At 32.9% G+C, this 26,364-nt stretch overlaps 1 protein-coding gene across 1 annotated transcript in view; it reads left to right on the plus strand.

Moving 5' to 3' along the window:
* LOC149576554 (DNA-directed RNA polymerase subunit beta (DUF616)) overlaps positions 1–26,364 on the plus strand; it is a 62,580-nt gene that overhangs the window by 14,879 nt on the left and 21,337 nt on the right. Inside the window, exons 3-7 of the mRNA XM_089794722.1 lie at positions 12,625–13,117; positions 13,256–13,378; positions 16,054–16,271; positions 16,542–16,718; positions 16,818–16,973. Of these exons, the coding sequence (XP_089650848.1) occupies positions 12,625–13,117; positions 13,256–13,378; positions 16,054–16,271; positions 16,542–16,718; positions 16,818–16,973 (1,167 nt within the window). The remainder of the gene's footprint in view (positions 1–12,624; positions 13,118–13,255; positions 13,379–16,053; positions 16,272–16,541; positions 16,719–16,817; positions 16,974–26,364) is intronic.

Here is a 26,364-nt window from a genome sequence, read left to right on the forward strand (position 1 = left end):
AAATAAACGTTGTGAATTAGAGTTTGGTGAATTTGTTGAGATGTTTGGTTAGAGATAAACCAAAAGGTTGGGATATGATTATACCACAGAAAAAATATGCAAACAATAATTTTGTCAATAAGATTATTGGTAAATCACCATTCCAAATTGTATATGGAAGCAGTCCCATAAATGCTTCTGAATTGAGGTAGTTGGATAAAGGAGAGATAAGTAGTGCTAAAGAAGAGGATTTTGTTGAACATTTGAAGAAAATCCATGAGGAGGTAAGGAAGCACATTACAAAGATGAATACACAATATAAGGCTAAGACAAATGTGAAAATGATGTATAAAGAATTTTAGATTGGTGATAAAGTCATGGTTCATTTGAGGAAGGAGATATTTCTACTAGGTGCATTTAATAATCTAAAAATGAAGAAGTTTGGATTATGCAAAATAGCAAAAAGACATGATTGCAAAAATGCCTACGAAGCAGAGTTTCCTGCTAAACTAAATATTTGACTAGTGTTCAATATTAAGATTTGCCAAAATATTATGAGTGAGGTGATGCAGATGAAGTGAAAGAAGCACAATAGAGTATTATGACATCTACGTCAGCTACACAGTAGATCGAGGCAATATTGGATAGTTGTGAGGGAAGAGGCACAAGGAATATAAATATGAAGAGTGTGTAGTCAAATTGAAAGTGAGGCTAGTGGAGGATTTATCATGGCTAACACATGAGGAGGTTGATCGTCTTGGTTTTCATCTGACTACCTGAGACATAACATGGTCACTACTCAAATTACCCCTGGTGTATGATGCAAGAGCATCCTGGGTGTAAGGGAAATCTTGTATCATTAAGAAATATTTCTATTTCCAGTTTTCTTGTTTTTGTATTTTTAATAATTTTGACTAAATAAATTTAAAATAGTTTATTTGATTGAGTTTTTAAAGACAAATTTTAAGCCAAATGAAGTTCATCTAGAAGAACCAAGAAAATAAAATTAGAAAGTATAGGTTAAAAATGCCCAAACAATTATATATAAGAATATAAAAGACATAAAAAATATCTAACAATTCTTTAATGATTTTACATTTTAAGAAATTTTAATATTATAGTTAGATTATAATTATAAAATTACATTTATATCAAATTAGAAATTATTTTTCATTGTATATATTTTCTATTACATATATTATTATTTAAATATTTAAATATGTATTTACAATAGAACGATAAATGTTTTTATAATTCTAAATTAGAAATTATATATATATTTTTTATCTAATTATATTAAAATATTAATTAAAATATTATTATTTTTAATCAGTAAACAATCGAAGCCTTGTATTATATTGAATAAAATAAAATTGAATTTACAGAATTCTCCGTTCAAACGGGCACTAGTAGGAAAGGATAGAGCAAGAAAACCTCTAGTCTCACGCAGGACCAAAGTCCAATATTATACAATTTAAAAGGGGCATACCCCAGTTTATATGAAACTTTGTATAGGTTTATACAAAATTTGATGAAATAATTAATAACAAATAAACTTCCTTTGAAAATGAGAATATAAATCAAAGGAGAGGCAAGGTTCTGAACTAAATTCATCAAGGATCCTACCATGAAGAAGTGATCAACCAACCATTTGCATGACAAAATACAACTATCTTCCAAAATGGGATTAGAACCAGATCAATGTGATCAGAAAAATGGGAGGAGTAAAAAGACCAATCAACATACTAAGAGGCTATTCATACAATAAGAATTCTAAATTGTACCAATGGAGTTAATTAGAAGAGTTTTATAATAGGCTTTAAATGAATCTTTATCTAAAATCTCATCCCTTATCCTATTCAGTTTACTGGTTTTTACTTAGAGTGGATTAGATATTCAGGGTTCTTAACTAGTTCAAATGAATAGATCAATCAAGATTATATTAACTAATTTCAATAATTTAAGATGTTCATTGTTTCATCTTATTCTTATCGTATACTTATGAGTTTAAGAGGAGAAGTCTGAATCAGTAGCCAACTTGAATTCATACATATTGCCTAAATAAGGTTATAAAATAATTAGTAGCAGGGGAATCAATAAACACCTTCCTCTGCTTAAAGTATAATGAAGTGCAAACTAAATCCATAATGATGAAGTGGAAGAAGTAGAGCAGTGGTAACCAAATACAATATAAATTCATGCATATAGGCCCAAAGGTTTATTTTAAATACCTCACAAATACAAATTGACTTAATATTCTATCTAAGTCTCCTTCATTAATTATTATTGAGGAAATAAACTCAATAAAATAACAGATCATAGATCATCATTAGTAGCTAAAAACCACCAACATTTGTTCAATAATGATTATAATCTTTTATAATAAAGATCTAGCTCAGTCCCAAAAGATCAGAAAGAAGAAATCAAAAGGGAACATAAGAGGCTTCAATCCAAGCTAGGCTAAGGCAACAACTAAAGTAATAAAAAAACCTAGAAACATCATCTGCCAGGTTAATGATCCTATTCCACCTATCTTGTTTGACAGATCCTTTGAACACCATTGTCCTCACTTCTAGAGCATAAAAGGGGGCAATTGAAGACTCCATGCTCATAGAGAAACTATAGGGTTTATTAAGAAAGAAGAGTCGTAAAAAGATTTAATACTCTGAGTGTTAAATAACAGATGGCAACTCTTGGGTTGTTAAGCATTGATTGATGCCTACTCATATTTGTGTAGAATTATTAAAATACACTAAAAGAGACTATACTTAATGTTTCATGATTGTATCTCAGATGCCTTATAAATGTAAGTAGATTTACTTGCTATGAATGTCTGTCTAATAATTACTTCTTATAAAGGTGTGTCATACTTCTACTAAACTATCCTTTGCTCTAATCTTAGGATTCTGCTTAACTTAATTTTGTCCTACTAAATATATAAAGTCTTCTCCCTCCACTCCTTTATTTGTCAATTTATCAGCTTTTAAATTACCTTCTTGATAAATATGTTGAATTCTAATATCCCTAAATTAATCTACAAGATTAAGTACACTTTCTAGTTTAGCATTTAGTATCCAGTTCTATGTTTGTCACTTTCTAATTGCATTTAGGATGATTTGTGAATCACTTTCAATAATTAATTTCTTAATATTATTTTTTATGTTTAATTTTAACCTTTCTTTCAATGCTTCCAATTCAACTATATTATTAGTTACATTACCTAATGGTTTAGCTCGTTTTAATATCCAATCTTTGTTTTCTGATCTAACTATACAACCCAATCTTGTTTTCCCATGATTCCCTCTAAAAGCTCCATCAAAGTTTAATTTCTTCTATTCTATCAGAGGTGTAACCCATTTACATTCTTTCTTGGCTATATTATCCTTTTCAGGATAAACTAAGGGAGGATTAATCAAATGTGGCCAGTTTTTCCTCATATTCTCATCCCATACTGAGAATGCACCTTCCACCTTGGGTGTGTTCTTGAGATGGCGATTCATAACTTCTATGATGGTTGCCTCGATTTTACTGATTTTTTTTTATCTTACTAAGTTCTAAATTGCTTTCCTTCCATATTTCCCACATAATGATTGTAGGTGTGATATTCCATAATTTCTCATATATGCTAAACCTATTCTTAATAGGCCAACCCCTAAGAAATCCCTCAATATCCTGAGGTATAGGGGATGTCCAATTCAATTTATTCTTAACCCAATACCAACAATCTTGTGCAAAGGGGCACTTAAACAAAATATGCTCTATATTTTCAAATTCATTTTTACATAGACTACATCTGGATGGTCCTTCAAAACCCATTTTAGAGAATCTATCAGTTGTAAGAATCCAATTTTGAATTGTCATCCAAAGAAAGATACCAACCTTAGGTAGGCATGCTTAATCCCAACATAGATCCAAGGGTATAGCAATATTATCCCATCTATGTGAGTTAATTATAAGATCATATCCTAACTTAACTTTGTATACTCCATCATTAGATACTTCCCAAACGAGTTTATCTACTCGATTATTATGAATCACAGATCTACCCTTAAGGATATTTTTGAGGATAGTTTTATCTATACTTGGAATATTAATATTGTCCAAAGATTTTCATACCCAAGTCTCAGTCTCATCAATCCTGATAAGTGTTTTGGCATCTAAAACCTTGGGTCCCCAAATATTAGTAATGACATTGATGTTATTTCTGGATATTCCAAAATTAATAATCGGGGGTTGACCATCCCATGAATCATCCCAGAATAATGCCTCATCACCTCTACCTAAATCCCAAGTTAGATATTTTCTGACCAGAAGCCTACACTTCATCATAAAATTCCAGTTTTTTGAAGCACTTGGTGGATTTCTGATTCTAAAGAGAGAGGAAGGGTCTAATGGATTAAGATGTTTATTATAAAGTATTTTTGCCCTTTTTTTAAAAATCATTTTCCTTGTATAGATGCCACACTAGCTTTGCTCCTAATGCCTCATTTTGCTAACTGAGATTTTTTATACCCAATCCTCCTTTATTCTTAGGACAACATATCTTATTCCATTTTATTAGTGCTTATTTCTTTTTTCTCTTCTGTTCCACTCTAGCAAAAATTTATAAGTTTTCCTTCCATTTTTTTATTAGCATTATTCAGTTGTGGAAGACAAGATAGAGGATAAGTAGGAATAGCTGATAGAATAGATTTAATTTTTGTTACTCTCCTAGCTTTAGTTAGCCATTTTCCTTTCCATGATTCTCTTTGTTTTTCTACTCTTTCTAAGATATTATCCCATCCTTTTTTACTCCTAACTCCTTCTTCTAAGTATATCTCTAAATATTTGCATGGAAAGTTACTCTTTTTGTATCTCATATAATTGCATATGTATTCCTCCATGTTCTCTGGAGTGTTTAAATTTTTAAATTTTTATTTTTCTTCATTAACCTTTTGTCCTGATGTTGATGAATAATCCAATATAATTTGTTTAAAAGCTTTGATTTCTTCCTTGGTACTAATTCCTGGAAGAATGCCATCATCAACAAACTGCTGATGGGTAGTATTTGGAACATTCTCAGTAACAACTTAATGCCTTTAATTAATCCTACACCTTGTGCCTTTTGAATAGCTCTACCAAATGCTTCTTCCATAATTATAAAAAGAAAAGGTGACATGGGGTCTTCTTGTTGGATACCCCTTGAAATCTTCAAGAAACCTTCAGGAGTGCCATTAATAAGTAGTGAGATTTTTGGAGTAGATATACAATTAAAAATTATCTGTATCCATTGTTTGGAAAATCCAAACTTTTCTAAGCATTTAGATAAAAACCTCCAATTTACTGTGTCATATGCTTTTTGTATATCTAACTTCATAAGCATACATGTTTTTTTGTTATTAACTATTAAATGTATAGTTTCCTGAATGATGGATATTCCATCGAGTATTAATCTACCAGGTACAAACCCAATTTGTTCTTTTGAGATAATTTTTGGAAGCAAAGTTTTAATCCTATTTGTTATTGCTTTTGAGTAAATTATATATATTGTATTACATAATGCAATGGGGTGAAAATGTAAAGGTGACACTGCTACAACTTTTTTTGGTATTAATGCTGAAAAAGTATGATTAAATTTAGTTAAGATTGATCCCCCATTTCTAGCTACCTCTATTGCTTTCCATAATTCTTCCCCTAAGATTTTCCAACATTTTTGGAAGAAAAAAGCTTGGAAACCATCAAGCCCTAGAGATTTATTTGGGCTAAGCTTAAAAAGGGCTAATTTGATTTCATCTTTTGTAAAAAGTTTATTGAGTTCCATGTTGTCAAATTCTGTGATAACTTTAGGTGTATTATTAGTACCTGCCTTATATTATATAAGGCATGGTACTAATGTTTATGTCTAACCCCCTTGTCTATTTGTTTTTTTTTTTTTTTCCCATAATCATATCTCTAAAGTTTTAGGTTGTATATTTTACAATTCATTTATCAAAAGAAAAATCTTTTTGTCTGATTGGCCAAGGACCATTTTCCTGGACATATATCTTAATTTTTCGAATTGAAAAATGTAAAAAAAAAAAAAAAAAAAAAACACTAACGATAAGAATATAATTAATACTCATGTCAGAATTGAATGTGCTTAGTCATTATTTAGATGAGTCTATGGAACATGAAATACTAGTTAAATGAGTAGCAGGTGGCAAATGTACACAACAACTACTCACAGTGCCCCTCATGAAGTGACATTGCCCCTCATGAAGTGACACATATTGTGCTTTCATATGCTAATCTTTGCTGCATTTATTAACCATTTGACTATATGGCAGTTAGGTATTATGAATGCTTTTAGAATTTAGCATTTGACACATAGGGAATTGATTGGTTTTTTCTTACGTGTTTTTTTAAAATAAAATTTGTGGAGTTGACAGAGGTATCTACTACCCCACCTAGATTGGATCATTATTAACACATTTGATGTGATTTGTATGATGATAAGAAAAGAGTGCATAAATATTTAGGTTAAATTATATGAATGATTTTATCACAATTTTGTGTATTGTATAGGAAGAGTATTATTAGTTCTTGTCTTTGAACTATTGTTTTATTTTTTTTCTACTGAAGCATGGACATATTCTAAAGTTTGTGTGCTATGATTACAAAAATCCATTTATTAAATATGAATTCCAAATTTCCTATTGGTTAGGCCTATTTTTGCTAGGTTTTTGTGATTTTTTAGAGTTAATATATAAGGACAAGGATAAACAATTGTAAAAGATTGATGATAACAATGTAATAAATGCCCAACAGACAACGTATGACAACATTTTCACTACTACTGGAATTAGTATTCATCCCAAATTGTTAGGAAAAATATTCATATTATTTTTATTAATTTTTTAAATGAAAATGACAATTTTTATTATTATGTTTTTTATTTAGTATATAGTGAGGAAGGTCTATTTCAATTATTTTTGTAATTTAAAAATGTGAAAGGGCATATTTGAAGGCGTAAATAAATTCTTTTTAAAATTGCCTTACTAATAATAGTCATTAAAGGAACTATTTAATTTATCCACAATACATAGTATTTTTTTAAAATTATTGAAATATGGAAAAAAAAGATAAAGTAGACGAGTAAATGGCTAATGCTAAGGTTATAAATATATTAAAAATTTGAAATTTATGAGATTAAAAATTATTTGTATCAGTTTTTCTAAAATTTCTTTATAAATAATTAATAAATTAAATATTTTCATTATTAATTTCTAAGGGAATTTGAAATTATATTATTCTTATTAGAAATTATAATTATAAAATATTTTAAACTACAAATTCAACATAAATTATAAAAAAGAAGCATCATTAGTATACAAATATAGTAAATAGTCAATTAAATTATATTACTATTTTTCGGTGTCAATTATATATTTTAATTAAAAAATAATAAAAAACTATTTCCATCGACCAATTATACCTAAAATATCTAGATATACATTATTATACATTTAATATTTTCTTTTATATTTCTAATTATTTTCTTTATAATTTTAATTCCAAATCAACTTAAATGAATTTAGCAAAGTGGAAATAAATTTAAAAATGCTAAACTATCATTTGACTTTTTCTTCAACCAAGCTTAGATATCTGTCATCTTATACAAATCTTTCAATTATAGTGCACTTATAGATAAGTTTTATAAGTGCACACAAAATGATTTTTCAAACAATTACTATTACCTAGATCCCCGCAATGATCCCCAAAGGTCCCTACTCTAGCTCCCAAAGAGCTCTTGTTAAGCATAATTTTTTATTTAGTTAAATTTGACAAGTCATAATTGTTTAATAGATTCTCATAGTATGTGAGGAAGGTTTGAGCAATTTCTATTGGATTATCAATAGTACTACCATTATAATCTTTAATTTGAATAATAGTTTTAAAAGCCCTGTTGTGTATTGTACTGTTGTGAATGAATTTTGTATTTCTATCTCCTTCTACTAACCATTTTTCCCTTGAATTTTGTCTTCAAAAGACTTCTTCTTTTGCTAAAATGTCTTCTTGTATGATTCATAGTTCTTTTTCTTTAATGAATTTTTAATTATCCATACCATTTTTAATAATTTCATTATTTAGTTTTTAAAGATTTTCTTCATTATTCAGTTTGTCTTGGAATATATTATTGAAATTTGTTTTATTCTCATATTTGTATGTTTTCTTTGAGTATTTTAAGTTTTGATGCAAAACAATACATTTTTTATCCTATAAACTTGCCTTCGTCTTACCATTGTTTAAGGTTCTCCATGAATGTTTTATCTAAGAACCACATCTTTTCACATTTGAAGGGATTCCTATTAGGTTTTATAGGTTATGTTAATTCAATTTTGATTGGATAATGATCTGATCCTGCATTAGACTGAATGGAGGCAATGATTGTGAGATCCAATTCTACTAATTCTCCTTTAAAAAAGAATCTGTCCAATTTTTCTGCAATATAACTGAAGTCTTTTCTTCTATTATTCCATGTGAATACTCCATTGATGGTTGGTATTTCTATCAATTTATTAACTCTGACCCATTCTCTGAATTCTACTATGTTTCTTATTAAAATCTAAGAACCTCCATTTTTTTCTTTGAGGTCAAGTATGACATTGAAGTCACCAACTATGATCATGTTTGTCTATGATCTAACTCTATAAAGACAGATATATCATCCCAGACTTTCTATTTATCTGAAGTTCGTATTGGGCCATAAACATTAATGAGAATAAATTGGAGATTATGCTTATTACTTGAAACCACACTCCCCATCCAATTGCTATTCAATACTATAATTTTAATGTTTGTTGTTTTGGTATTCCAAATGATTCCCATTCCACCGGATGCTCCATCTGATTCCTTCAATTCCGCATTCCATCTGCCTAGTCTTTTTCTTAGCTTTTCCTCTTCTTCTTTGTTAAGCTTAGTTTCTTGTATCATAATTATATCTGACTCAAAGAGTGTTAGGTTACATTTTAACACTCTTTGTTTACTAGGAGCATTCAGGCCCCTAGTATTCCATGTTATGATCCTCATTGCTCTTCGGGAAGCACTTCCCCTTCCCAGATTTAAGAACCTGAAATATCTTTTTTTGTTCCTTGGCCTGACAATCTACATCTTTTAATTCCTTGAGTGATTTTCTTGCTCTTTTCAACTTTGATTTGCCACATTTTGAAGTTCTAAATCCTTCTTGGTTAATTGAAATAGCCAAATTATCTATACTTATATGGTTATTGTTTTCTTTTGTAGTTCCATCTTTATCTTCTTCCTCATTTATTAAATCTTCTAATATTTGTTCTATTATTTCATTTTCCTCTACATCTATACCTATATCTTTTTCTAAATTTTCCTTTTCCAATGTTTTTGGGGTCTCTTTTAGTACCCAAAATTCCTCCTAGTTTTGTGACACTTCAATAAGCTCAGTCTTTGTAATAAAATATTCTTGATTGTACATTTCAAACTCCTTTAGAAAAGCTTCAAATTTTGGAGGGATACTATATTCCTTTGTTTTATCCTTCACCTCTATATATTTAATTTCAAAGATATCTTTCCCATCTATTGGTGTTTGCCAAAATTTATAACTTTTCTTTTTTGAATTTTTTCTAATTGTTTTATTACTCTATTGTTCTGAATCTGTTGCTGGAATTATATATTCTTCTTCCTGATCTTTTGTACACTCTATTGGCTCTAAACCTTCTTCTTCTGTGTTTTCCTTTGCAAATTCTAGTTGTTGGTTCATGTCTTCCCCATCCCAATGCATTTGACTAGTGTCTTCCTTAAAATAGTTTATATCTAATCTGTTTGCCATCCTATTGTCCATATTGACCCCAATTTTTGTCTTTGAATTATAATTCTCCTTCTCTTTTCTTTGATCTGTAAGTTGTTGTCTTACCTCATATTCCTGATGAAATTGTTCTCCTAACATAGCCTGATCTTCAATGTCTTCTTGTAATAATTTAATCTCATGTGTCATTTTATACCATTCTTTAATGCTTCTTTTTGTTTCTTTCAAGATATCATTTTCCTTCTAACAAATATTGCATCCTTTCAACACTGTTACTGTTGTCATTTCCTTGTGTATACCTTCGATTCTCTGTTCTGGTACTTCTAAACATTCTAGTTGATTTTGTTCTTTACTCTTACTATAGGTGTATTTTTTGTTTGTGTGCTCTGCTCAAAATTTTTCCTTTCATCTAGTTTTTCCATCTTCTTATTTTTGTCCTTATTAATTGCCTTAATCTTGTGTTCCCTCATCTTTATTTTAATACTTCTAAAGAATTCCTCTATGGTTGACAAATTATGATCAATTTCTAGATTTGTGTTAATAATGCCTTTAATTTCCCCTTCATATTTCTTAAATTCAATCTCATAAATGGATCTATTTGTTATAAACTTTTTGCTTCTAATCATTTTTTGATTTGGTTCCTTATCTATTAGGAATTTAACATTACTGGTTTTGTCATACTCTGAGTCTATACCTATAAGTTTACCAATTAATTTACCTATTCTGAATAATGTATATAAAAGTTTAATTTCTACTGGAAGATTACTACATTCATACCAAGTTGGTATCATATGCTCTTTTTCATCATTCCAATTAGGTATCCAAGTTTGAAATTTAACTACATGCCCTTTATAATAACATTTTGATATCAAAAGTATTTTATTTCTAATTTCTTTATTTTTGCAATGAAGTTAACTTGATGATTTTGAGGAAGTACTAATACTTACTTATTGTTTGCAGATCTTCTCTAATTTCTTTGTCAATTTTGATAAATGCTTGTCTGGTCCACTCTAGTAAACATATACTCCTAGCTCTGAGTATTCCTTCCACTTTTCTTCTGTGTACCTTTCACTAATGATTAATATATCAGAACAATTATAGCAATTAATTTCCTTTACCTTGTCTGGTGGCGAGGTTGTCATATTGCTTTTATGTGTTAGTAGCTTTGTATAATTTGAATTACCATTCTCCCTTTTATGTGGTGGTATATATATTTTTTGATTTTTCTCATAAACCCTAAGCACTTTTTTTCTAAGTTTGCTTGCTGCTGTTTTTGGCCTAGCAGAATACAGTTAGCTTCAAAAATTTTGGTAGATTTATATATTGCTTGCTTACAATTTTTGTCTGCTTTTGCTGGGGAAGTTATCGATTTTGTCATTCGCTTTTCTTCCTCTACCGGTTTGATAATTTGGGTGGACTGTTTCTAGCGATTTTTATTTTCTTCCATCATTGGCCTCTATTTTGTTGCAATGCATTTCTTCTTCGATTCCTGTTTGAAATTACAACTTCCACCCATTGTTATTTTCACATGGTTCTTTGTTTAACTTTATCATCTTCCTATCCCTGGCTTCATGTTGTTTAACTAGGGCACTAAATGTATTCGACTTTGAATGATCTTTGTTTAAAACTGCAAATCTGTTGCTGATCGAAATACATGGGATCACCTAATTTTCTTTCAGCCTGTCTTCTTGTTGCTTATATGTTGATTGGGAAAAAGTCGAACCCTTATCAGGGCAAAATTTATTTGCCATTGATTGTTGATGTTGGTGTTTTCTAGAAAAGGAGTAATTTACGAATCTAGGAAATGCTGATTTATTCGCTTGATTCACAACTTCTATAATTCTTGCCATTTTTCTGTATTTTGCCCTCCTTGATGTGAAAAAAAAAGAGTTACATATTCATCAATTATAAAAAATAGTGTAGTCGACTTCCCTCAAGAAAAGTATGTACGCAGGAGTTGTTCGATCCCTATGCTGCTGCCACTCAGAACTTTTGATTGAATCTATAGTCCTATATTTAACACTAAACTTTTAGCGAAGGTGATCGAATACAAATATGCCACAATGAACAACACGTGATCTTTTGATTGTTAGCCCAAGAGATTCAATCTCAAATTGTCCTTCCGATAGTTGAAATAGCTTGATAGATGAAAAATTAAAATTGTTGTAGAAATGACAGGTTCAACAATCATTCCATGTCTACTTCGTTGTACCCATGTTGGACAAGCTCGCCAAGTACTTTGACTACTCCTCTGTAACTGTCTTATGATCTAATTTTGATTGTAGAACAATAGAACATAAAAATTATATTTTCTTTTGGGCTCTTTATTGCAACCATTAAATTAGAAAAGTGAAGTACTTTGTGGCAAACTAGGCTCTTTAACATAATAGTTGAACATTGAGCAATCTCCAGGAAGGGGTCGTAGAGTGTAGAACACAGAAGCCAGGCTAGGGCTTCATTTCATAGTTTACCAGCAAGCGAATTCAACTATTTGATTTTTGAATATACTGATTAAATTATGTTAAATATTATTATTATAATTATTTATATTTTAATCTCAACTATCGTACTTAATTAAACTATTATAACTTACCAAAATACAAGCCACTATGTGATAATTGATTGTCCAATAACACCAAAAAAAAAGGTAAATCAATGAAAGAAGAGTCCTATAACACCAAATCAAATAGACCAATCACCATACAGATAAATAGTTTAATATTAATTAATTAATATATAAACTTTCTAAATATTTGATTAATGATTTTGTATGATTGAAAGATAGATATTAAAGCAATTCACTAATTTCTCAATCAACTTGTAATCATAAATTATCTTCTTCTTTTCAGTCTACTGTGATAAATTCTCTTCTTCTAAATTCAATTTGCCCCCACGTGTGTATTGGGTCTGGGAAACGTAACGTCCTTTATAACGGATGTGAACGTTTTTTCTGTTCCAATTTCTTTCACAGAAAATTATGGTATGCTGATGACTGTGTTCAGACCTCTCCAGATTTTTGTAGCGGGAAACATAAGTTTTCTGGGCCAATTGGTGAAAAAATGGTGGCGTCGTGGAGTAATTCAACATCTCGAAGCTCCACTTCACCCGATCGACCATCATACAACAGCATTTCTGTAGTTGTTGCTGAGGACGATTCCGATGAGGCCGCCTCCAAAATGAGATTTAAAGTGAAAAGAAAGAGAAGAAATGAGCGGCCCAGCTTACAGCTCAGGACTTTCAGAAAGATTTGGAAACGCTGGATTCTTTTGCTACTTCTGCCTGCGATTGGGTTCTTCTTTTTTGTACTCTTTAATTCCTCACATCGCCAGCACACACCATCAGGTACGGAAATATCCTAGATCAGGGTTTCAGACTATCTGGGGAGGGTAGCAGGAGAGATATATACATTTACACTAGCTTTGGAGAATAACGATTCTTTTTGATGGTTTTTTTGATGTTTTTCCGTTCTGTTTGTCACAGACACGATGTCTTCAAATAGCAGCCAAGGACGCATACGGGGCGGGAAAGAAACGGAGAAGCTGGGAGAGAGCAATTTAAATCGTCTGGACATGCCTACGCGATCTGTGAATGGCGTGAGAGAGCGTAAGTGGATTTTTTGCTTTGGAGTATGCCCTTACTTTCTAATCTTTTCGTAAAAACTAAAATCTTCGGCTGCCCGGATTGATAAGAGATTTTTATTTTTCGTTTGGCAACTCTTGGTGAGGTTGTGAACTGCTTTAAAAAATTTGTTGTAGAGAACGCTCGGAGTCCTTTTTATTTAAGCGCTTGCTTACAATCCTCAGAGATAAGTAGGCAGGCTCCCCATTTGCGCTACTGTGACATGGAAAGCTTAGCAGTTCTGTGGTAGGATTCGAGCTTATTTGCACTTCATCTTAAGATTTGTATGTGGGATAGTGATTGAAATAATTAGTCGCAGTTCTGTCTTTGCCGTTTCCGCTTTGATTGAAAAGAACATATAAGATACAGTATGACATCCTCAAAACCTTTTTTTCGGTTAGATAAATATCAGCAGTATACAAATATGTGGATATATTTCTTTCCAGGCAAAAATCTTGCTGTGTCCTGCGAAGACTCGTTCTTTTCTTGCCCAAAGTTTTCGTTAGGTGCCAGAGTCACATTGTCTACTAAAGATTGTGTCTTACTATTTGCACAGTTTTCTCGAGGGATATAGTGTACGAAGCATAAGCAATGGTTTTTTTTTTTCTCTGTTAAGAGTATGGTTTGTTTCCACCCAAGGAGCCAGACGAGGGTCTATAGTGGAAGAAAACGCAAGGCATTACCGGCCATGTTAAATTGATTTGCCAAGTGTTAATTTTTTTTCGTAGTTTATTTGTTCCTCTCTGATGCACCAATAATCAAGAAAATATGAATTCTTCTGTGGGGTTATTGGTCCTCAGTCGCCTGTCCATGGGAAATTGGTGAAAAAATTGATAAAATTAAAAAAAATTAATAATAATTATTTTTTGTTGGGAAAACTATCAATTGAATTAATAATATCTACAAGATTTAGGCCTTCTGATTCTCTTTTGATTTGAGTTGTACTTTACTGAAGATATAGTCGGCAAAATTTCAAAGTTTTCTTTGAGGCTCTGTGGATATGATGCATGCAAATTTCGGCACTATCTGAACTGCAATAACTGAAATGCCTATTTTCATTGGGCCTTATATTGAGGAAGCCAGACGAATTGACAAAGGTGTTGTAATTTTATGGAGGAGGAGATCACATGCATACCCAAGACATTGACAGATAGGAAACTTCTTTGCATTGTCCTCTCATTTGTCTCTTTTATTTGTTTTCTCAAGTCAATGGCTTCCACTTTCTATTTTGAATCTTATTTTTCATCTATGCAATGCTGTCCCTGAAACAATGATTAGACAATCCCCAGCACAATACTGCAAGTATATTTTGGTTCCCTCGGTTTGAACTTTGACAGTATGATGAATTTGACCCAAGCTAAACCTGCATGACCACATTGGCTAAGGCTGACGCTGTCACCTGCTAATATTCTTCAAGTCTTTTTGTGCTCGACAACTATCTGCAGAAACAGAATCTAAGATGGTCATCTGTTTCTAAGAAACCAGAAGTAACTTTTTACCATGTCTAGCTTCTTGGGCATGAAATGGAGACACCTTATGTGCTGCCGCTCCTTAATGGCTTTTTCTTTGGACAGCTTGGTGCTGCAAATGACCTTCTTTACCCTCTTGTTCTGTAGGCGTCTGAACAACTGGCATCTCCTTCTGGAAATCCTTTTGCACTTTGCTTTCGGTGAAGTAACATATAGTTAGGATAGCAATGACTTTGTATGTGGCAAGAAGTGCAATAGTTTGTCCATCATGGATTACATCTTTTTGCATTTTACTTGCCCTGAAGAATGACCATGTCTCTTGCCTCTTTTGACTTCTTTTTGGGAGTGTTGCCCGTTGCTTGCTTTCTTCATGAAGTGTTTGGGCTGTTTTGTGATGTGCTCCTTCCAACACATCTCTTTAATATGATTGCTCTTTCCATACAATAGACATGGATGTAGATGTTAATTAATAATATTCTTGTGCTATAAGCCATTTCTCTTACAATGGAAGCTAACAATGGCAGACTTTATTGTTGCGAAGAGTCTTGGGCTGCAGTTATGCTCATTTGCATCACATTTTGGAATCGGTGATGAAATACTCTCTACTCTTCCTCCTCCTCAAGAGTTTACTTTTATGTCATAACTCTCAAATTTCTATTATATCTTATGAAGCAGGAGTTTTGGCGTATTGAAATTGCTTTGGCTATTTTGAAGTATCGTCCGACATCTTTTTGCCACTAAATTATTGGAAAACTGTAACCATCTTTTTCTTTTGCGGAACATTATTCTTATTTTATTTAGCTTACGATGAATTTCTGCGGTATTCTCGTTCAATTTTTGTAGATTGATTATTTATTATCCAAATGGAACCTTGTGTCAGGAGACCTCTATATGAAACATATTGTGTTCAGTATAGAGCTCTTTATATTTAGCTTTGTAGTTTGTACTATTTGTTACTTTTGTTGATCACATGCATATATATTAAAGGATTTTGAATTTTCTCTAGTATAAGCTACATTTGAACTTTGCAATGGCATGCTTCATTTCCTCAGTAGCAGTTCAGAAGTACAACTTTTGTGCTACAATGATGCACATTATTGGATTACTAAACTACTAGAGCAGTTGTTTAAAATTGTATTCTAAATGTTGAGTTTGAGGTGTATTCATACTAATTTTTATTTGTCTGGACAGCTTGTTTGAAGCTTCTACCTTCAGAGGACATCGAACACTTGGAGTTGCCTCTTGTGCAGACACGTGGTAGTCTGATTAGAAACATAGCCTATGAGCTATTGGAGAGTACAACAGATGCAGACAATTCAACATCTTTGAAGCAATCAGAGACAGAAAGCCACAATTTCAATATGTTCACGGGGTATCAAACACTCCAAGAAAGACAAGAAAGTTTCAAGGTTATAAGCTGCCTCAAGATATCAGATATTACTGAGATTTTTATGGGAGTCCAAATGTTTGGCCAAATGTAACTTTTGATATAACAGTAAGTCACATGAGCAATTTGTCCAACACTTAGATAGGCATGACACATTTTGTGGATAATGACTTAGAGGTTCTGCCATGTGTCATGTTTCTCTGTCCACAACCAAAACATATGTTTGTTCAAGTTCTGTGCAATGCTTCATCTGAATAGTTGTTTCTAAATGGTTTTTGGATGTTGTGATTAGGTAAGAGAGACAATGACTGTACACTGTGCTTTCTATAGTGACCATGGAGGTTTTGATATTGATTTTGAAGATAAAACATTTATGAATAGCTGCAAAGCAATCGTGTCCACATGTACTTTTGGTGGTGGCGATGATCTATACCAACCTATTGGCATGTCTCAGGCATCATTAAGAAAGGTGTTCAACTATGTCTTACAGTTCAAATTAAGACTTCCAGTTCTCAAATTATGGATGCTGGATCTATGAGGCATATATTAATGAAAAAAAGACATGCAGGTCTGCTATGTGGCATTTTGGGATGAAATCACTTTATTGGAACAAGAAAAAGAAGGAAAGAAGCTTAGTGACAACCGCACAATTGGACTATGGCATATTGTTGTTGTCCGCAACCTTCCTTTTGCGGATCAAAGACTAAATGGTAAAATCCCAAAGGTAAGATACTGGATCATGCTATTTTATATTGTTAAGGTATATGGGCTGCTTCCACTTTAAGGTTTTTAACTTATTTGGTATGGAAAATAACTCTCTGTTGCTTCCAAATTCTATAAATGAATATAGGAATCCTATTTGGCCTGTACTTTTTGGCGATGAGGTGGCATCAAATTATTGTTATAATAGGCTGAGTCAAATACAAGGCTTACTGACATACGAGGCACTGGCATCCTGACAAAAGTGACGGCAGTAGTAATATTGCTATAAAATGAAAGTGAAATGATGAGTGATTTAAGGCAAAAACATATGTGCTTGATAAAAAAATGGTGCTTGTTTTTTGAATTTTCTTCAAGATCCAGATGTATGACTATCAAGAATCAAGATATACAGTATTACGAAGGATTGCTTTGGTGGATTAAGATTTAATATTTAGGTCTTAAAGATTAAATTTACCTGTTGTAAGGTGATGTCTCTTTCTTGTTCTAGATGAATACCTGATTTTGAAGTGGAATTTTGTCCATAGATGGATAAGTACAGAATGCTTCCTAAGGTATTTGTGTTTGAGGAGGGTAGTGCTGGGATGAACAATCACAAGGAGTCAAGGACTAACGTAAATGAATGGCATGCTAACATAGGATCAATGCCATATCAAGTGTTTAGCAACTAATTAACTCCAGCTCGAGCCACACATTATTGTTGGAGTTGATAATGAACCCCACAACTCCAATACATTACCTGCAATCAAATATCCTATTGCATCTGAAGAAAACAAGCTGAGATTGAGTGCTATACAATGTTGTGAGAGGGGTTGATTTAGAAAAGCATAATGTAATTCCTGTATTGATTGATTGAATGAATCAATGGTCATTCAGGCTTAGTTAGTGGTCATGAATGCCCATAAATATTTATAATTATCCTAGGTTCTTGGTTTATTTTAGCTTGTTCTTCTAGAACCTTAGTGAATGGTCATTTAGGCTTTATTTTTTTATTGTTTCAATTTGGTCTATTTTAGACATCGTCTTTATTTAGTCAACTTTCTTTTTATTTCACCCTATTTTTAGCATTTGTATAAAACTCTATTCAAGTGTGTGTATTGTTAATACAATCACTTAGGTGTGACTTCCTTGTGGGAGTGTTTTAATAAAATTTTCCTCAAAAGTTATCTGTGGGTTTTAATAAATTTTCCTAAAAAATTATCTAGTGGGTTTCCGTTCAAAAAAAATAATTCAGTTGGGTATGACCATTTTTCCTTAACAACAAAGTTATATATTATGTGTTTGGTATTGATTGTTTTTTCTCCTAAAAAATCATTTTTTTAGGGATTTTACAGTTTTTTTTTTGGTTTTCTGTAAAAGTAATGCTTTGTAAACTTCAAATTATGGCAGTTTTTTCAGAGCATCATGCTCATTTGCATAGTTTGGAGGGTTTGTTGATTTTCCCTCAAAATTGTGACAACTATTCTCAGTGTGTGTTTCTATCTATAGGGAAGGGCAACTCAGTTATCTAATATCAGGTTGGATGTTTTGTAATCATTTCTGGTGAAAGTTTTGCAGATTTTGGGAGGGTTAGTAACAAACTTATTTCAATAATAGTGTCAGTGGCAGGTTCTTGTCTCATGTTGCAGGCCATTCTGAAGAGGGGGACAATCTTCTCAGTTTTTTTTGGCAACTCTTGGTCATTGACATTTGTTGATGTGTGTTTTATGACCCACCAAACAGTAGAACAAAATACCAAAGTATCTTATCCTCTCTTGAACAAAGTCTCGTGTATGCTAAGATTGCAAGAAGATCATGCGATGACTCCAAGGTTCCTTCAATGTCAGGTCATGATTGTGCAAAAGCTTAGTGGTTGACTTGATTTGCCGATAATCACAAAGGGCCTTGCATATGTTTACTCAGATTCATTTCAAGCCATACTAGATGTTAGAGCTATCCAAAGATTTTGCAATGAAGTACTTTTTTGGCTGTCACAAAATATGCCTAAGTGAAATGGTATAGGGTTTAGAGGTTCTTTTCTACTCTTAAGGGAAGTGATGACAATAGATGGTACTTCGGTGGACAAATTCCTTAATTTACCAAGCTCTGCTTTGCCAAGTTATACTACAACTACACGTGAATTGGTGCAATCTTCAAGACTTATGTGATAGATTTTCATACCACCACATACACCATCATAAAGAACAATGTATATGAATGACATAAATTAAATGTATGCAAGAAGGGGGTTCAAGCTAACTTTGCACAACGATTTAGAATCACTAAAATGTCAAAAGCATGAACCAAAGAAATTCATCAATACACCATCATATTCTCCATTACAATCACAACACTTTAACTAAACTAAACTAAATCTAAATGAGGGAATTCAAGAGAATAAGCAAGCACCAAGACACATCAAGTATTCACCAAACTTCAATGAAAACTCTATTATCATAGTAGCTGATAGCAACAATCTCGGAAAGTTCTCCTATGCAAATGAGAAGGGAGGCATTTTTATAGGTCCTCGATTACAATGGTTGGCCTTGATGAAAATAATAACCGATGACTCAAATCATGCCACATCAACCCTAATTAGGGTTAGGGAAAGAAAAGGAATCTACATTTATACAATAAGAAATCCATTACCATAGTGGGTAAAAATGCCCACTATGCATGCTTGCACTGATAGAGAGTGGGGTGCAATAAATGTCCACTATGCATGTCCATTACTTGATAAATGCTCATTCTTCCTTGAATAGACTATTCTTGATTCCATTCCTTGAATGCAAAGAAGTTTGACTTGGAGACCTTAAACTCACCAGCAAAGATAATTGGGTCCCACGAAATCATGATGGAGGCCATGTGAGCTTGAGTCCCTTCCAACCGTGTCATTTTGTAACTAAGATCCAACTTTGATTGATTTTATGAAAATCTCTCAAACATTCTCATCTTCGATGTACCTGCCTGGAAATTTATCTCCCTAAATGAAACAAACCCCTTGTTGATGATAATGTCACTTTAGAATTTCCTCATATGAAACTTCCTTTGCCATGTTCTTGGATTTTCGGATTGGACTTTGATCTTTGAACTTTGAATGCCTGGGATTGAATCACTCAGTACTTGGACGTCTTTGATGTTGGGACTAGAATTTGGGATTTGAGCATCTTTCTTGAATTTCTAAAATTGGAGTTTTCTCCTCTTGCAAAATAGAAATAATTGATATAAGAATCGTGTAAGAAATTAAAATGAAACATAGTCCTGGTATATATTCTCTCTCTAGAATGATATTTTCTTTCTCCAAAGTTCTCTCTCTCTCTCTCTCTCTACACCTTTCTCTTCAAATGCTTTAAATTCACTTTGTTACACCTTTTTTAATGTTTTTGAAGAATTCCCCTTCCCTTGTTTATCATCATCAATTATCTCTTCAGTCGTGGGAGTATTTCCAACATTTGGATAGTTCTTGTTCCATGAAGGAGAAATGTGCAACACTTGGTCATTTTTTCTTCTATGAAGGAGAAATTTCCAACACTTAGTCGTTTTTTTCCTTGAAGGAGAAAATTTCCAACACTTAAAACATTTTTTCTTCCATGAAGGATAAAAACACTCGACCGTTATTTTTCTTCCACGAAGGAGAAATTCCCAACACTTAGCCATTTTTTCTTCCATGAAGGAGAAATTTTCCAACACTTGCCCATTTTTTCTTCCATAATGGAGAAGTTTTTCAACATTTAGCCATTTTTTCTTCCGTGAAGGAGAAATTTTCAACACTTACACATTTTTTCTGCCATGAAGGAGAAACTTTCCAACACTTAGCCGTTTATTCTTCCATGAAGGAGAAAATTTCCAACATTTTGTTGTTTTTTCTTCCATGTAGGAGAAATTTAGCCATTTTTTCCAAGAATTCTTGTTTTTTTGCTGGTGAAAATTTTGAGGGGTCATGAATTTTGTCCATAATGGAAGAATTCTGCAACAACCATTTTTCTCCAAGGCAGGATTTTTTGAGTGGTCAAGGATTTTGTCCATGATGGAAGAATTTTGCAACAACTAAGCAAGAATTTTTGAGTGGTCATGGATTTTGTCTATGATGGACGAATTTCACGACAACCATTTTTCTCCAAGGTGGGATTTTTTTAGTGATCACGGATATTGTCCATTATGGAAGAATTCTGCAACAACCTTTTTTCTCCAAGGCAGGATTTTTTGAGTGGTCATGGATTTTGCCCATGATGGAAGAATTCCGTAGCAACCATTTTTCTCCAAGGTGAGATTTTTTGTGTGGTCATTGATTTTGTCCATGATGGTAGAATTCCAAAACAACCATTTTTTCCGAAGGCGAGTTTTTTTGAGTGGTAATGGATTTTGTCCATGATGTAAGAATTATGCAACAACCATTTTTCTCCATGACAGGATTTTTCGAGTGGTCATGGATTTTGCCCATGATGAAAGAATTTTGTAACAACCATTTTTCTCCAAGGTGGGATTTCTTGAGTGCTCATGGATTTTGTCCATGATGGAAGAATTCCATAACAACCATTTTTCTCCAAGGCGGAATTTCTTTGAGTGGTCATGGATTTTGTCCATGATGGAAAAATTCCACGACAACCATTTTTCTCCAAGACAAGATTTTTGAGTGGTCATGGATTTTATCCGTGATGGAATTCCATGATGACGATTTTCTCCAAGGTGTGATTTTTTGAGTGGTCAGGGATTTTGTCAATGATAGAAGAATTCTATGACAACCATTTTTTCCTGATATTTTCACGCCTTTCTACTTTTGGATATTTCAAGGGTGATTCGAGACTTAACCATTTTCTGATTGACTGCCGTTGTTTCTCATTCTTTAGGATATAGAAATAGATACCCTTTTGTCTCTTTATCATCCAACGCTCACTTGTTTTTTAATTGGTAAGAGGTCGAAGCTAAGATTAATTATTGTGTTGTGATTTATTATTATTATTATTTATTAAGCTTGAGCAGCTCGAACCCAAGACCTCTAGATAAGAGGCTCACAATTTATAGTTGTGTTGTAGGCTCTTACCTCATCCGGAGCTCACTTTTTGCCAAAATAGACTTGCCAAAAATGAACTTTCTAAAAATAATAAGTTGTCCAAAAGTCAAAATAAGTTCAATTTGGGAGGTAGGGAAATTTACTATAAATAGACTTAATAAAATAGATGCTTTGTGGTATTCTGAAATTAATTACTGTTTTGAGAGTGCATATGCACTCACAAACTTACAGACAAAGATATACACGTACAACAGATATATGGACACAGAGACATAGAAACATACATGGAGATGCACACATGCAGACACACACAAAGAAACACACACAAGCATACACACACAGACACACATGCCCATGTGCACAGGTGTGAGTTTACACACTCACATTTTTAAATGCTATTTGTATGAACAAATCCAAAACAACTCGAGCCCCAATTTTTTTAGATGCATCCATGTACACAAAAGCTTTTAGAATATTATGAATTCTTTTGTGATGAAAATCAGTATGTCAGTGTCCACGGTCTTGTCATATTAAACACTTAGTTTGAAGATTCTGTTTCCTGTTTATTTTGAGCTCTAGTTACAAACTGTAATTCTTGATTTGACGGATTTTATTTTGCATCCTTTTCTAAAATATCAGCTGGTGGATTGGAGAAACATGGTATGAGTACACAGATTGCAAAAACAATTATAAAAGTGCCTGTATATAACCAGGTGACCGCACAACAAATGCACTTCAAAGCAAACAGCAAATATTATCTTGTTGGTTGAAATGATTCACCAATTTTAACATCATTGTTGTTTTACCTTTTTTTCTACTACCTCTTATAATAATTAAACAACATACAATACCTTTTTTAATTTCTGAATTTGATAAATGTATCTCTTACCAGGTGTTCAATTGTTATGGGTTTAGTTGTTATGTCTGCACTTATTTAGAACATTTATAAAGACAATTGTTGTATGTAATGGTGACAGACTTCTAGATGCTTGGGTTTGACATGAAATGGATGTTCTCTATGGATTCGAGAACACTTTGATTGCCACAAGAAATGAGGTTTCTGCTGTTTTGTCTGTTTGAAGATTGATAGATACCCTGTGCAACCAAATTGCTTTGCAATCTATAGCATTTGCTGCTTTATATTTTGCCTCAACACATAATGAGGCAAAGGGCACAGAAAATTCAAAATATATTGCGAAATTTCAAATATTCATATGAAAACATGGATAAAACATCCACTTATACATTATTGATGATAAAAATCTCTACACAATCAAATCTAGAAAGCATATCTCATTCTAATGGATTGTGGAAATCTAATAGATCTTATATAACATTTCTGTTAAGTAACTTAAATTGACTGTTCACGTGAGAGTCAAAGTCAATTAAATTATCAAAATTCAAACATTAATGCTATGTGACAGCTAAGGACTGTTCCTGTTTTAGGATGGGTCTATTAGGCCCAAGGACGTGTCACCAGGTAACTCGACTTTATAGACTTGTATTTAGAGAGATTGCTTATTGCAATTTATTTATTTATTGAGTAATTAGAAGATTAATGATACTACCTACCAATTGATGATTTAAATGTTGTGAATCAGTTGAAGTTAATTGCTTTAGACCTGCTTTCATATGCATAGATTTTGGATTTGTTTAGTAAAGTCAATTTTTGCAAAAGTGCTTTTGTACATAGTTGGAAAACTCGCCAAATGCAAAAACTCACCAAGCCCCCCAAAAGTTTAATCGGGAAAAACTTGGCGATTTAAAAAAAAAACTCGGGAAAAACTCGGGAACCTAAAAAACCGCTGAAATTTAATTAAAAATACACTTATTTTGCAAAATTTAATGAGAAGATGAATCTAATAAGTTAATTAAAGACAATACAAAAGAAAGAAACAAAGTTTAGATATATATAAATGCATAATGCGTACAAAATTGCATTCTCATGCAGAATGCTCATGGTAGGAAGCAAAATAGTAAATTATTAAATAGTTTCAATCTGTCAAACTAGAAGTAAATACTAAAAGTCTAAATACATCAATACAATGTCAATCACATCTTCCTCTTTCCACTTGCACTAGCAGGAAAGCGAGGGGGTCTAGTCCTAGAAGAAGTGCCCCGCACTGGGATAGGGCGTGAGCTGCGTGACTGTGAACTCTGTGGCTGTGCCCCCTCGCTTGACGTCCCTACTGACTGGCTCGGCGTCCTAGAAGAGGATGCATCTCCTCCTAATGGTAATGCCTGATCCTCGCCTGAATCATCATCATCCTCGTCCTCATCCTCAATGTCATCCATAGTGAACTAAAAATCAGTGTTAGCCTCCCCCTCCATGGCTTGCCTCTCCAAATCAGCGATCTCATCTGGTGTAAACAATGAACTTGGCTCCTGTGCTGTCCAATCAGAATAAGGATCTATCTCATCTAGATCAAGCGGACCAGGTAGTTCTAAGAGCTGTGCTTTTTTTATGTGCAATTTAAGATTATAGTGCACATAAACAAGATAATTAAGCCATTTTTGAGTCATTCTGTTTCTTTTCTTTGTATGGATGGACTCAAATAAGCTCCAATTGCGCTCACAATGGGATGAGCTACAAGGCTGGGATAGGACTCTGAGAGCAAATTTCCTTAAATTGGGGGTATTGCCACCCCGACTTGCCCACCAAGCATCTGCAAAACAAAATTAAAAAAGTTGTAAAGCAATAAAAAAAAAAATCAGAAGCACAACTTATCAATTAGCAAAAGTTTTAAAGTTTGATGCTTTACCTGGTGCTTGAGTAGATCTTGCTTTCTTTGCTAGCATAGAAGAGAACAAAGGACCCCTTGATTCCACATAGATTTGTTGTTCGGTCACAATAAGGTCTCTCTCCTCTTCACTTGATATCATTCTCACAATGCATTTAGAGAGACCTTCCATGACCTGTCCATTAGAATCTGAGTAGGAATCATCAGCCCTAAAACAAATAGAAAATGATATCAAGTCTTACTACACAACCTTAAAAAGTAAAGTAAAATAAAGACTTATTAAAATTCCAACTTCAAGGACAATCAATTATCATAGTACCTGAATTTGGGATTGAGGAAGTAGCCTGCTGCATGAATAGGTTGGTGGAGCATATTGTTCCACCTCCTATCAATTATTTCCCAAATGGGGTCAAATCTGAGACTGTCCCCGTGATAGTAACTTCTAACAGCCTCTTTCACCCTATCCATGGCCTCATAAAGACATCCCATTGGGGATTGCTGCCCATCACACGTGTGCAAGACTAGAACCAGGGGCAGAGACATCTACATTTGAAATTTGAAAAATACAAATTAGTTAATAACATAGTAAGTTATGAATTGATAATGAAACTTGAATAAACTAAAAATATAATGAAGTTACCTCCACAATCTCCTTAGCCTTTGCAAAAAAGCTATCATCGAAGACTATTCGTGCCACAGCCTCTCCTTCGGGCTTCTTTGAGTAAGGTGAAGCAACCCAATCAGCACACACAAACATTTGATTCAAAGCCAATACGTGGTCAAGAATACTTTGCAATGTCAAGAAGACCGTTGCAAACCTTGTCATAGCTGGTCTCATCAAATCTTTGTCTTTAGTGGCTTTTCTCATCAAACTGAGAACCCATGGGTGATTATAGATATATTTCGTGACTCGCCTAGCATCTTCCACAACTGGACTCACCCAATCAAGTTTTCCTATGTCCTCCAAAAGAAGGTCAAGGACATGTGCTGCACAAGGTGACCAAAAAAGTGTGGGATGCCTCTCTTGGAGGATTCTACCTAAAAGATTAGCAAAAAATCAATAATCAGTAACAAACTTTCCATATTTAGTATTTACAAATTACATCAAATCTAAATTGAATAATACCATAGCATTACATTCATGATTCATATTGATTCAAATATAAAAAATTAAATCTACCTGCTGCCACATATGCTGCTGCATTATCTATGATTATTTGCACCACATTCTTTATTCCCACCTCCATGACAACATTCTCCAACATTAAAGCCAATGTGGCTGCATTGACAGATTTCCAAAACACCACATCATCTTTGCAAGCAATCAAGAAGTTAATAATGGTTCTACTTCTTCCATCTGTCCATCCATCAGATAAAATGGTGCAGCCATACTTCTTCCACTCTTTCTTTTGGTCTTCTATCAACAATGTTGCCCTACCAACCGCTTTGTCAAGCAACCTACAAAATTTAGGTTTAATATTAAATAAAGTGTAAGTGTTAGTAAAAAATTAGGAAATAAGTTATAACAATTAAGATTTAAAATATAACAATGAACTAAAGTGAATCACAATTATTTACAATTACTAAATAGTAAAATACTAACTTTCCACTCATATCCTTGCAATTAGGCGGCTTGTACCCTTTGCCTGATATTGTCATTGCAT

This window comes from Cupressus sempervirens, chromosome 1 (genome assembly GCF_028749045.1).
Source record: "Cupressus sempervirens isolate cs-2001-9-10 chromosome 1, ASM2874904v1, whole genome shotgun sequence".
Classification (NCBI taxonomy): domain Eukaryota; kingdom Viridiplantae; phylum Streptophyta; class Pinopsida; order Cupressales; family Cupressaceae; genus Cupressus; species Cupressus sempervirens.